This window comes from Tachyglossus aculeatus, chromosome 23, assembly GCF_015852505.1.
Source record: "Tachyglossus aculeatus isolate mTacAcu1 chromosome 23, mTacAcu1.pri, whole genome shotgun sequence".
NCBI classification, from domain to species: Eukaryota; Metazoa; Chordata; class Mammalia; order Monotremata; family Tachyglossidae; genus Tachyglossus; species Tachyglossus aculeatus.
This window is the reverse complement of record NC_052088.1, coordinates 14,312,552-14,327,064: the sequence shown is the minus strand read 5'-3', so window position 1 is coordinate 14,327,064 and position 14,513 is coordinate 14,312,552. Positions and strand designations below refer to the sequence as shown.

At 44.8% G+C, this 14,513-nt stretch overlaps 1 protein-coding gene across 1 annotated transcript in view; it reads left to right on the top strand.

The window, feature by feature from the left end:
* ARHGEF28 (Rho guanine nucleotide exchange factor 28) overlaps positions 1–14,513 on the top strand; it is a 265,840-nt gene that overhangs the window by 86,851 nt on the left and 164,476 nt on the right. Inside the window, exon 4 of the mRNA XM_038765447.1 lies at positions 8,798–8,981. Coding sequence (XP_038621375.1) covers positions 8,798–8,981 — 184 coding nt within the window. The remainder of the gene's footprint in view (positions 1–8,797; positions 8,982–14,513) is intronic.

Here is a 14,513-nt window from a genome sequence, read left to right as displayed (position 1 = left end):
GGTATTTATTGAGTACGTACTTTGTTCAGAACACTATGCTAAGCGCTCAGGAGAGTAAAATAACTAGCATGGCGTATTGGAAAGAGCACAGGTCTGAGAGTCAAGAGGATCAGGGTTCTAATCCCTGCTCCTCCACTTGTCTGCTCTGTGACCTTGGGCAAGTCACTTAACTTCCCTGTGCGTCTGATTCCTCATCTCTAAAATGGGGATTAAGACTGTGAGCCCCATGTGGCACATGGACTGTGTTCTGCCTGATTATCTTCTGTCTGTCCCAGAGCTTAGTACAGCGCCTAGCAAATAGTAGGCTAACAAATATTCCTCTAGAGTGTAAGATCGTCTCTAGACTGTAAAGTAAGTGTGGGCAGGGAATGTGTTTACCAACTCTGTTGTATTTTACTCTCCCAAGCATTTAGGACAGTGCTCTGCACACAGTAAGGGCTCAATATATAGTGTTGATAATGATGATGATTCATTCATTCATTCAATCGTATTTATTGAGCGCTTATTGTGTGCAGAGCACTGTACCAAAGGCTTGGATAGTACAATTCGGCAGTAGAGACAATCCCTGCACACATCGGGCTTACAGCACAGAAGAGGGGAGACAGACATCAAAACAAGTAAACGGGCATCAATATAAATAGAATTATAGATATATATTCATCAAAATAAGTAAACAGGCTTCAATATAAAATTAAAGATATGTGTATATATATATATATATACACACAACTGCTGTGGAGCGGGGGAGGGGAGTAAAACAAAGGGAGCGAGTCGGGGCGACACGGGATGAGGTGCTGAGGAAAAGGGGGGCTTAGTCTGGGAAGGCCTCTTGGAAGAGGTGAGCATTCACTAGGGCTTTGAAGGGGAAACAGTGATTGTTTGGCGGATTTAAAGAGGGAGGGCGTTCCAGAACAGAGTTAGGATGTGGGCCAGGGGTTGATGGCGGGACAGGCGAGAACGAGGCACAGTGAGAAGGTTAGCACCAGAGGAGCGGTGTGTGCGGGCTGGGATGTAGAAAGAGAGAAGGGAGGTGAGGTAAGAAGGGGCAAGGTGATGGAGAGCTTTGAAGACAGTAGTTAGTTTTTGTTTGATATGGAGGTTGATAGGCAACAACTGAAGATTTTTGAGGAGCAGGGCTGACATGCCCAAAATGTTTATGTAGAAAGATAATCTGGGCAGCAGAGTGAAGTATGGACTGAAGTGGGGAGAGACAGGAGGTTGGGAGATCAGAAAGGAGGCTGATGCAGTAATCCAGTCGGGATAGAATGAGTGATTGGACTAACATGGTAGCTGTTTGGATAGCAAGGATCTTGGTAATGTTGTGAAGGTGAGACAGGGAGGCATTGGTGATGGATTGGGTATGTGGGGTGAATGAGAGAGAAGAGTCAAGGATGACGACAAGGTTGCAGGCTTGTGAGATGGGAAGGATGGTTGTGCCATCCACAGTGACAGGAAAGTCAGGGAGAGGACAGGGTTTGGGAGGGAAGATAAGGAACTCTGCCTTGGACATGTTGAGTTTTAGGTGGTGGGAGGACATCCAACTAGAGGTGTCCTGAAGGCAGGAGGAGATGTGAGATTGGAGGGAGAGAGAGCAGGGGATGATGATAGTCATAGTGTGTTGTGTGTTGTTAGTGGCTGGTCAGCATCTCTCTCACATTAATTGTTAAGCTTCTAGAGCTCAGAGACCGTGCCTCTTATGATGATAATAATAATAATAATAATAATAATAATGGCATTTGGTAAGCGCTTACCATGTGCAAAGCACTGTTCTAAGCACTGGGGGGATACAAGGTGAGCAGGTTGTCCCACGTGGGGCTCGCAGTCTTAATCCTCCTTTTACAGATGAGGTAACTGAGGCTCAGAGAAGTTAAGTGACTTGCCCAAGGTCACACAGCAGACATGCAGTGGAGCCAGGATTCAAACCCATGACCTCTGACTCCTTATCCCATTGTCCTCTCCCAGGTACTGAGCCCAAGTTCCCTACCCCCAAAGGAGCTCAATAAATAGCATCAATGGGGTGATTTGTTGGGCACAAAGTGAGACCCGACAATAAAAACTCAGGCCTGTTCCTCTCCCCCACTGCACACCATGAGAAGCAGCATGGCCTAGAAGAGCACAGGCCTGGGAGCCTGAAGGACCTGAGTTTGAGTCCTGGCTCTGCCACTTGTCTGCTCTGTGACCTTAAGCAAGTCACTTCACTTCTCTGTGCCCCAGTTCCCTCATCTGCAAAATAGGCATGAAGATTGTGAGCCTCATGTGCGTATAGACTGTGTCCAACTTGAATAGCTTTCATCTACCCCAGCACTTAGTAAAGTGCCTGGCACATAGTAAGCACTTAACCAATACCATATGAAAAGAAATATTTGAGATACGAAGATGAGAACGAGAGTGACTGAAATGAGTGAAAGGATGGAAGATAGAAACTGGTTTGTTACGCTGCGGGATCAGGCGGGCCCTAAGTGCCTAGAAGGACTCTAGCCAACTTGCCTGCTAGGGTGTGGCTTGTGCCCGAGGTTGCTAGGCAGTGCCATGAGAATAGTTGTTATTGCGGACTCTCTTCACACTCCACCCCTGACCCTCGCAAGTAAAGTGGGGAGTTTATGACTGGTGATTCTGCCCAGGGCAGAGTGAGGTGGAGAGCTGTCAGTTACTCACCTAACTGGCTCAATCCAGGCACCCACGATAAGGCCTCAGGATGGATTTTGTCCTGACAGTCTGAATGATACTGTGGGCATATAGAATAATTACAGTCAGCTTGGTACAGGGATCAGCAGATCTCCCCTCCACTCTGCGTCAAGCCCTGCCCATGAGTCCAGCTCTCTGGGAATCAAGAGACCCAGGTTCTAGGTGCAGTTATTCTTGTCGGTGGGGAGAGAGGGGAGGGAAGTCTCCGACAACAGTGGTGAGGATTTTCAATCATAAAACCCCGAAGGACATTCTGGGAAACGGACAGGCCCAGCAGGAAAATGGAAAATCTTTGGTTAATATGGGCAGCAAAGATGGCAAGGGGCTACCAAGCCAACAATCTGCTGGGTCACGGCACCACAGCCCACGTCGACACAATGTTGCGGTCTCTTGGGCAGCAGATGGATCCGGCACAAAAAGGCCCTTTGTGTTGGCACTTTGCAGGGGTCTGGCCCTGTGCTGTGGTGAAAACGTGGCTGGCGAGGAAAGGAGCTCACCAGTGATGCTGACCAAACATTTGCACCGAGATTTCTTCCTCCTCTCAGGCTCTCTGGCCCAAGGTTCTTTGGTCCACCTCAACCAGAGGCTCTGTCATCATCTCTGCTCTGCAGGCACAGCAGGTGTTTGGAGGGAGGATAAGGTTACCTCTCCCCTCATTAAATCCACAGGAGCCTCATTCTGTGACGCGGGTACTTGTCTGTACCTGGGAAATATGTGATGGAATAAGCAGAAAAACTACAACCCTGGTTTCTTCCAGTTTGTGGTTTTAAACCTTCAGGATTGTTAGGGAATTTCTTGAACAGCAGAGAAACAGTTACTATTTTGCCGTGAAGATTATTGAATAGTGTGTGGTGTAAATATTCTTGTGTGGATCAAATTCAGGTTGACTTATTTTGGGCTGCTAATTCATCCTGTCATTGTTCAATAATTTGGATTTTTGTTGATCTTTTGTAAATAGTAATGATAGCATTTGATGATTGGGTGCCGTCCACTGTACTTAGTTATTGAGAAAGTTCAAAACTATCTATAATTTATTTCAGGGTTTGCCGCTCCATAAGACTAAGTTCATGGAGGGCAGGAATTGGGTTTTCCAACTCTTCTGTGCTCTCAAGCGCTTAGTACAGTGGTCAGCACACAGAAGAAGCTCAGTAAGTGGTATTCATTGATTAAAATAAACACATTTCCTGCCCAGAAGGAGCTTACACTTTAACAGAAACTTGGAGTGGGCTCATACCGCACTGGACAATTAGAGCTTACACTTTAACAGAAACTTGGAGTGGGCTCATACCGCACTGGACAATTAGATATTAATTCAAAAAGTAATGATTATCATTTAAACCTAATCAGTCAAAGAGTAATGAGTATCCTTTAAACCAGCCGTCTTGTCATCTCATCTTTTCAAAAACATGTAATCCCATCTCAGCTTGGAACTAAAAGATGTGGCTGGGATCCTCGGACAGGGTAAACCAGCAAGCTGTTTTTCCAACATTTGCAGAGTGAGTTAAGTGATGAGACATGGAATCGAGGAGCCTGGAATAGGGAGAAGCAGCAAGGCATAGTGGATCAATCAATCAATCAATCGTATTTATTGAGCACTTACTGTGTGCAGAGCACTGTACTAAGCGCTTGGGAAGTACAAGTTGGCAACATATAGAGACAGTCCCTACCCAACCGTGGGCCCACAGTCTAGAAGGGGGAGACAGAGAACAAAACCAAACATATTAACAAAATAAAATAAATAGAATAGATATGTACAAGTAAAATAGAGTAATAAATATGTACAAACATATGTACATATATACAAGTATATATATAGTGGATAAAGCATGGGCGTAGGAGTCAGAAGGTCATGGGTTCTAATCTTCCCCACTAGTCTGCTGTGTTACCTTGGGCAAGTCACTCCACTTCTCTGTGCCTCAGTTACCTCATATGTAAAATGGGGATTGAGACTGTGAACCCTAGGTGGGACAGGGACTGTGTCCAACCCGATCGGCCTATATCCACTTCAGCCCTTGTGGCACATAGTAAGCGCTTAACAATTACCACAGTTATCAGGAGTCCTCCAGACTGTAAGCTCGCTGTGGGCAGGGATCATGTCTACCACCTCTGTTGTATTTCATCATCATCATCAATCGTATTTATTGAGCGCTTACTATGTGCAGAGCACTGTACTAAGCGCTTGGGAAGTACAAATTGGCAACATATAGAGACAGTCCCTACCCATCAGTGGGCTCACAGTCTAAAAGACTGTAAAGAAGCTCTCCCAAGAGCTTCGTATAGTGCTCTGGACATAGTAAACGCTCAATAAATACGGTTGTGGTGCATCGCCAGTCTGCTTGCTGCTGAGGACTGTGGCTGAATGAAGGAAGCCAGGGAACAGAATCAAATTAGCTTGGAAGTGAAACACACAGATGTGGGCACGGGATAATTGTATCAGTGGATATTTCCCTGCTACCGCTCCCGATGCCAGATAGACATAGGCAGTGTTGCCAAGTGGAAAAAGCCTAGATCTAGAAGACAGGAGATCTAGGTTCTAATTCCAGTTCCACTACTGGCTTCCTGTGTGACCTTGGCTAAGTTCCTTAACCTCTCTGTCCTGGTTTCCTCATTTATAAAATGAAGAGGTGATAATGTGCTCTCCCTCCCTCTTTGGTTTTGAGTCCTGTGTCTGGCAGGTGTGGTCCGAATTGACTGTCTTGGTTAACACTGTGGTTGACACACCATAGTTACTTAATAAGTACCGCAATTATTATCACTATGCACACACATATATAGCACACATTATAATAATAATAATAATGATGGCATTTATTAAGCGCTTACTATGTGCAAAGCACAGTTCTAAGAGCTGGGGGGGTTACAGGGTGATCAGGTTGTCCCACGGGGGGCTCACAGTCTTAATCCACACTTTACAGATGAGGTAACTGAGGCACAGAGAAGTTAAATGACTTGCCCAAAGTCACACAGCTGACAATTATCATCATCATCATCATCATCAATCGTATTTATTGAGCGCTTACTATGTGCAGAGCACTGTACTAAGCGCTTGGGAAGTACAAATTGGCAACATATAGAGACAGTCCCTACCCAACGGTGGGCTCACAGTCTAAAAGGGGAAGACAGAGAACAAAACCAAACATACTAACAAAATAAAATAAAAAGAATAGATATGTACAAGTAAAATAAATAGAGTAATAAATATGTACAAACATATATACATATATACAATTGATTGGTGGAGCCAGGATTTGAACCCATGACCTCTGACTCCCAAACCCGAGCTCTTTCCACTGCTTCAATCAGTGTTTATTGAGCACCTACTGCATGCAGAGTACTATCTTAAGCACTTGGTAGAGTACAATAAACAGTCAGTAGATGTGTTCCCTTCCCTAAAGGAACTTGTATGCATATATGTATATGTAGACTGTAAGCTCACCCACTAGATTGTAAGTTAGTTGTGAGAGGGGAATGTGTCTACCAACTCTGTTGGATTGTATTCTCCCAAGTGCTTAGTTCAGTTGCTCTGCAAACAGTAAGGGCTTAATAAATACCATTAATTGATTGAGATATATATGTATGTATAATAATAATAATGATGGCATTTGTTAAGCGCTTATTATGTGCCAAACACTGTTCTAAGCGCTGGGGTAGATACAAGGTAATCAGGGTGTCCCACATGGGGCTCATAGTCTTCATACCCATTTTGCTGATGAGGTAACTGAGGCACAGAGAAGTTAAGTGACTTGCCCAAAGTGATACAGCTGATAAGTGGTGGAGCCGGAATTAGAACCCACAAGCTCTGACTCCCAAGCCTGTGCTTTTTCCATTATGCCACGAATAAACAGAGTAAGCACAATGGAAAAAAAGTCCATACCTAACAGATTTTAGCCTTGATTTTTATCTCAAGATCAAGTCGCTTTAGAGAAAATAGAATGAAAAAGGCCACAGTGGCTTCTGACAGAGCAACGTTTGGTCTAGTGACAATGGGAGGTGTATCAAACTCCATTCATTCTTTCAATCATATTGAGTGCTTACTGTGTGCAGAGCACTGTACATTCCAAACTGGGGGTCTATCCCTCACTTTCCCCCTTTCCCTTTAACCTTAATAATAACAATAATAGTAATAAAAAATGGTGTTTATTGAGCTCTTTCTCTGTGCAAAGCACTGTACTGAGCTATCGAGGAAATGCGATATAATAAAGTTGGTAGATGTGGTCATTGCCCACAAGGAGCTCACAGCTTATGGGGGAGACTGACATTAAAATAAATTACAGGAAGGGGAAATAGTATAATATAAGGCTATTTACATGAGTGCTGTAGGGCTGGGGTGAATATCAAAGTGCTTAAGGGATGCCCAGTTCCCTACATAGTCGATGCAGAGAAATAAGGGATTGTTCAGGGGAGGCCTCTTGCAGGAGATGTGATTTTAGGAGGGTTTTGAAGGTGGAGAGAGTGGTCTGTTGGATATGAACGGGGAGGGAGTTCCAGCACAGGGACAGGATGTGGGCAGAGAGTCAGTGGTGGGCTAGATGAGATTGCGGTTCAGAGAGGAGATTGGTGTCAGAGGAGCGGAGTGTAGGAATTAGGTTGTGGTAGGAAATCAGGGAGGTAAGGTAGGAGGGAGAGAGCTGAATGGGTGCCTTAAAACCAATAGAAGGAGTTTTGTTTGATACAGAGGTAGGTGGGCAACCATTGGTGGTTTTTGAGGAGTGCGAAGGTATGGACTAAATGGTTTTTCAGAAAATAATGACTGTGGTATTTGTTAAGCATTTACCATGAGCCAAGGACTGTGCTAAGCGTTGGAAGATACGAGACAATCGCATTGGATGCAGTCCCTGTTCTATCTGGGGCTCCCAGACTAAGTAGGACGAAGGGTACATTAGGGACCCTCCTACCCAAGAGCCTAGATAAATAATTCTTAAAGTTGATGATCTGGAAGTTATGATCATTCCTGCCTCCTCCATGTCCTGTGGATGAATTCTGTATGGCTACTACTGTGATGTGAGACTGTGAGCCCACTGTGAGCCCACATTTACACTGTGAGCCCACTGTTGAGTAGGGACTGTCTCTATATGTTGCCAATTTGTACTTCCCAAGCGCTTAGTACAGTGCTCTGCACATAGTAAGCGCTCAATAAATACGATTTAAAATACGATTGATGATGATGTGAGGAAGGGTTTTCTTTGGTTTGTTTTGAATTTGCCATCTGCCAGCTAGGACAGACAACTCCTCACCTTTGTACTCCTGGTGTTATGGGATCTGGTGAACAGCAGTTTGATTTCTTTAACCTGCCCACTCCCTTCATCATTCAGTAAAATTTAGTCCTTTCCCACTTGAAAAGCCCTAATCTTTTCTGCCACCCAACAGATTTTTCCCTCTCAGCCTCATCTTTTCTGACTGAAATACCCTGATCTTTTCAACTTGTTCTCAGGCTCCATCTTCCGCTGATCAGTTGAGTTTCCTTTCTGTGTACTTTTTCTAGCTTTACTGCATCCTTCCTAAGAATGTGGCAAGGAGAAGCACATGTAGTATTCTGGGTATCAACATATAGTGCTCTGTGAAGCAGACCTTGGTTGGGGTTGGATGTCCAGGGTACTGTTTTCTGTTTTTGTTCCCTGATTTGTGACTGATAATAATAATAATAGTGGCATTTATTAAGTGCTTACTATGTGCAAAGCACTGTTCTAAGCACTGGAGAGGTTACAAGGTAATCAGGTTGTCCCACAGGGGGCTCACAGTCTTCATACCCATTTTACAGATGAGGGAACTGAGGTCCAGAGAAGTTAAGTGACTTGCCCAAAGTCACACAGCCGACAATTGACAGAGCCAGGATTTGAACCCATGACCTCTGACTCCAAAGCCTGTGCTCTTTCCACTGAGCCATGCTACTTCTGATATGACAGAGCCCCCAAAGTTTGGGGACTACAGCATCCTAAATTTACTGATTCCATGAAAGTGGTTGGCTCATCAGGTACCCAAAAACGTGCAGTTTGATACAAATCATTTTCCCATTCCTTTTGAAATAAATACGCTCTTGGCCAAACTGCGAGATAAATTCTGGGACACTCTGTAAACCATAACTAATGTGTCTCCCTTTTTTCCTTCTTTTCAGAATCTGTTCCCAAGGAGTCTCTCCTTCACCTCACAATAAGGTGGGGCCTGGTGAAATTTTTCCAGTTCCTCTTGGGCCTACCAGGAGGATCTGAGGCCTTGGCCCTACCTAACGAAGAAGGGGTCACCCCAATGGACTTGGCATTGCAACTTGGACACTCCTGTCTGGTTGAAGTCATCACGAAGTAAGTGGCTGTATGGTATCTTGGTAGCTCCATTGGTCTTTTACTCCATTTGGCCCGTTAAGGAAAATTGTTTTTAGATACCTTCAGATCTTGACTTTGGATTGGGTCATCTACCATGCAGGCCCAATTCTATTCTGATAAAGGACTCCAACTGCATTTTCTGGTAATCCCCACTGTGCTGATCTCCTCCTTAAGCATTTACCATGAGCCAAGGACTGTGCTAAGCGTTGGTAGATACAAGACAATCGCATTGGATGCAGTCCCTGTTCTATCTGGGGCTCCCAGACTAAGTAGGACGAAGGGTACATTAGGGACCCTACTACCCAAGAGCCTAGATAAATAATTCTGGAACTTGCAAAGGTTTTTTGCCAGGTTGGCTTTGGAATGTCAGGTGAGGGAGTCAGTGTGGTCACCTGGAAAGAGGATGGGACTGGGAGTAATAATATCCTTCAGTCCACTCTTCCGGGGATGCACTGCCCTTGACTTCTGTTCCTTTTCCTTTTTCTTTGTTGGGGTGGGAAGATGAGGGAAAATGGGAGTGAGATTGGGTTGGAGCTCTCATATATTAGCCTAACGTAATAGGATGGGGCTGGGAGTCAGGGAAGCCTGGCTTCCAGTCCCAGCTCTGCCACCGACCTGCTGAGCAACTGGGTAAGTCACTTAAGCTCTCTGGCCCTCAGAGTCCACCTCCTATAAGAGGGTTAAGATACCTGCCTTCCCTTCTCTTCGAATGTTTGATTCAGTTATGGTGTCCAATCTAATTACAGTTTAACACAGTGCTTAGCACATAGTAAACTCTTAATAATAACCTTAAACAAGTTTCATGCCCAAGTAAGCATTTCTGATAACCACAGGGAAAGATTTGAACATGTGACTTAGGGCAGGAAGCGTTCTTGAGGGGCCAGTGTTTGTGTTTGGCTGCCTTTGTGTCCAACCTGATTAGCTTGTATCTACTCCAGCGCTTAGAACAGTGCTTGACACACAGTAAGCACTTAACAAATACCTTCATTGTCATTACTATTATTATTATTATTCTTATTTTTGAGGGGCCAATGTCTGTTTGGCTGCCTTTGGTATGGGTAAGGCATCCTAAACATCGGTTCTTCTTTTGTGTGGAAGAATGGAAGGGTAGGCAGTCAGGAGGATTTCTCCCTCCATCTTAGACTGTGAGTCCCATGTGGGACAGGATTTGTCTCCGATCTGATTATCATGCATCCACCCCAGTGCTGGGCATGTGGTTTTTATGATTATTACCTCCAGGAAGGCATCACGAGAACTCGGACTGAGCCCTCTCCTTCATCTCCCCCTCCTCCCCCTCCCCGTCCCCCCTGCCTTACCTCCTTCCCCTCCCCACAGCACATGTATATATGTTTGTACGTATTTGTTACTCTATTTATTTATTTATTTTATTTGTACATATACTATTTATTTTATTTTGTTAATATGTTTGGTATTTTCTCTGTCTCCCCCTTCTAGACTGTGAGCCCGCTGTTGGGTAGGGACCAGCCCTATATGTTGCCAACTTGTACTTCCCAAGCGCTTAGTACAGTGCTCTGCACATAGTAAGCGCTCAATAAATACGATTGAATGAATGAATGAATGAACTCAATGTTTTATGACATACAGGAGGTTGGTGATGGGATAACCAACAGGAATGGTCTTAAGCAAACAAGAAAGTGGACCTGGAGGGAGGCTTCTTTCTTCAGGAATTTATGGTGTAAATGATCCCCAAAAGGCCTAGGAGTCAGAGGATCTGAGTTCTAATACCGGCTTTGCCTCTTGCCTGCTATGTGACCTTTGGCAGATCACTTAACGTTTCTGTGCCTTAGTTTTCTTATCTGTAAAATGGGTATTGAATGCCTCTTTCCCCACATTTTGATGGGGAGCCTGGGAGGGTCAGGGGCTATGCCTGTCCTGATTATCTAGTATCTACCCCAGTGCTTAGTACAGTGCTTGGGACATGGTAAGAGCTTAACAAATACCACTATTATTATTGGGTATCCGTGGTGGCATATGACAGATGCGCCTGCCGCCGATTCTCTGCAGAGCTGTAGCTGATGCTGGTTTTGCCCTGAGGTTTAGTGGCGTGGCTGCCCAAAAGTTCATCTGGGGCCTTCAAATGCGAGGGCTCTGGCCAGCCTTCCAATCTTCCCTGTCATGGCCTTTCACTGCCCCATAAAAAAGCCCCATCAGTTTTAAAAAAGACTTCCCATTTGAGCAATAGTATGTAATGTCCCTGGCCACTTCTCCATGCCCATGCTTGGTCTCCTTATTCAGAGTTCAGGATGGAGGCTGATTCTCCCGCTGAGAAGCAGAGTGGCATAATGGATAGAGCATGGGCCTATGAGTTAGAAGGACCTGTGTTCTAATCCTGGCTGTGCCACCTGTCTGCTTTGTGACCTTGGGCAAGTCACTTAACTTCTCTGGGCCTCAGTTACTTCATCTGTAAAGTGGAGTTTAAGGCTGAGAACCCCATGTGGGACAGGGACTGTGTCCAACCTGATTACCTTGTATCTACCCCAGTGCTTAGAATGGTGCTCGACACATTATTATCATTAAGTAATATGATATCATTAAGTAATGATCATTAAGTAATGATAAGTAATATCATGAAGTTATCATTAAGTGCCATTGAGTAATTTCCGATTCATAGTGACTTCATAGATATACTTTCTCCAGAACGTCCTGTCCTCTGCCATAATCTGCAGTCTTTCTAATGGTTCTTCCATTATCATTGTTATGGTCTCTGTCTAGCTGCTGATCTGCCTCTTCCTCATATTCCCTGGACTTTTCCTAGCATTAGTGTCTTCTCCAGAGAATCAGAGAATTCACTATTTGACACATAGTAAGTGCATAACATACCACCGTTATTATTATTTTTCTCTCCACCTGGTTGCAGGGGACCAAGGTTTAGGACACGAAACCATAAGAATTGCCCTGACCGAGTCACACCGGGGCCCCTCCCACCCCTCTACTTGCAAGAGGGTGCTTGGGGGAGGAGTGTAATGATTGCCAATCAGTCAATCGATGGTATTTGTCAAGTGCTTACTGTGTGCAGAGCATTGAACTCAGCATTTGGGAAAGTACAGTTCAGTAGAGTTGGTAGACGTGATCCCTGACTTCAAGAGTTGTCTTACTTGATATCCAATCTGATGGTTAGGGATGGACCATCTGAATCTCTCACTTTCCTGCCAGCAATCCATCATATCCTGCTGGACTGTGAATTTTTGGAAAACCTTCTTGAATTGCACCTGGAGAGCTTCCTTCCACACTGCATCATCAGCACTGCACTATGCACTTGGGAAAGTTCAGTACAACAGAGTTCGTACATGCCATTTCTGCCCATAAGGAGCGTATGATAATCGTCGGCTGCAGAGGAAATTTTGACTTTGGGTCCACCAGCATGGCCTGGTGGAGAGAACCTGGGACTAGGAATAAAAAGACCTGGGTTCTAGTCCCAGCTCTGCCACTTGCCTGCTGGGTGCCTTGTTGGGTAGGGACTGTCTCTATATGTTGCCAACTTGTACTTCCCAAACGCTTAGTACAGTGCTCTGCACACAGTAAGCACTCAATAAATACGATTGATTGATTGATTGATTGGGGAAATCCCTTAATTTCTCTGTGCCTTAGTTTCTTCATCTGTAAAATGGGCATAATTCCCTGTTGTTCCCTCCCTCTTTGACTCAGATCCCCTTGTTGGATAGGGACCTGTTTGTGTGATCTGTATCTTGATGGACCCCAGGCTGGTCTCATAGTGAACTGTTATTATTATTATTACCTCCAGGAAGGCAACACTCAGGCTCAATGTTTCAGGACATTCAGAGAGTGGGTGGTAGGATAACTAGCAGTGAATTTTAAAGTAAACACTCAAACATGTTTACCTGGTGATCAAAGATCATGTGGCTGGCCTTTGGAGCTTCAATAGGAAAAAAAAATCGCATTAAAACTCTATGTTCTAGTTTCCCAGATGGTGAGCCCCAGTGGTCCTGTGCTGATAGTTTGTGCTAATGGCACAGAGCAGAATGGAGATGTAACCTCTAATGGCACAGCATTCTGAGCACTCAGCCCAGGGTAATGAAATGAGAATGTGCTTCCCGATTGCGGGTTAAAAATACAGAATTGGTTAGATCTTGTTTTTGGTGAAATAAAAATATATTGGTTTTTTTCCATTGAGTCATCTCCACAAGGCTTTTTACCTTATGTCTGTTCTCCCATGTACTGTTTTTGTCCTCTGCCGAGTTCTTTCTTGTTTTGTTCTCCTATTCACCATTTCTGATTTTAATTAGGAGCTTCCCCGAACGGCTTTTTTGAGGCCATCCAAATTGGAAGGACGGTTACTGCTTGTTTTTAACTCCCTGGAAAATGATGATGAATTGAGACTGGGCCTCAGAGATGCGTGTTTTCCTACCTCTAACTTGGACCTATGCCTTGAAGCACTTTCAGTTAAGTTCTGTGCTTCTTCTGGTGCAGATACAACTGTTCCATGATTTTATATGACCTCCTTAATCAATCGTATTTATTGAGCACTGTATACAGAGAACTGTACTAAGCACTTAGGAGACAGCAGAGTTGGTAGACATGATCCATGCCCACAAGGAGCTTACAGACCAGAGTGTTTTTCCAAAGTACTGTCACATCGGTTGTCTCGGATTCTTGCAACAACCCTGAGGGGCAGCGGGGAGGTTAGAATTATTATCCCCTGTCAAAGAGTGGGAAACTGAGGCCCAGAGAGGACAAGTAACTGAGTTGGGATTCAAGCCTGGGTCTTCTGACCCCCCTTCCCACCCTCTTTCTTCTACGCAACACCACCTGCCAATGGAGACACTTACACAGAGACAAGGAAATCTCTCGATGTGCACTCTTTGGTCCACGGCTGTTGTTTGCGATTCAAGTTTTTAGTCTCCAAAGCGCATCTGGTTTACATCCAAGTTGCCCTACCAAACTAATGTGATAGGCTAGATCGCTGATGCGTCATTTCATATTGAAATCAAATCTTTCTCATACAAAGGAGGGTCCAGTCATTTTTCTAGCACGTATCAGAGTGCTGTCCATCTAGCAGGCCCCCAGTGTGTATTTGTTGCTCAGATAGTCCGTCCGTCCCTTGGCCCAGCTCACATCAAGACGTGGACAAGTATATGGACCCTGCTGGATGGGGGTGGTGGGGGTTGGGGTGGGAGTCACACACTAAGCAGTGCTAGAGCCGGTACTGGGATTGGGACTCTCTGTCAGGGTGGTCATTTTTGGCTTTGGGGGCCCCTCCCACTTCCAAAGCATTTTCAGAGCCAGGTTGCTTTTTTCAAAAAAAACAAACTGTATTTAAGTACTTACTATGTGCAAGAACACACAATATAGAGTACTGTTCTAAGCTCTGGATATGAAGGGGAAGGGAGTCCCAAGCAGAAGAGTGGGTGTGAGCAAGAGGTTGGCAGCGAGAGAGACGAGAACAAAGCACAGTGACTAGGTTGGTTTGAGAAGAGCGAAGTCTGTGAGCTGGTACAAAATGGTAGAAGAGCGAGCGAAGATGAGAAGGTG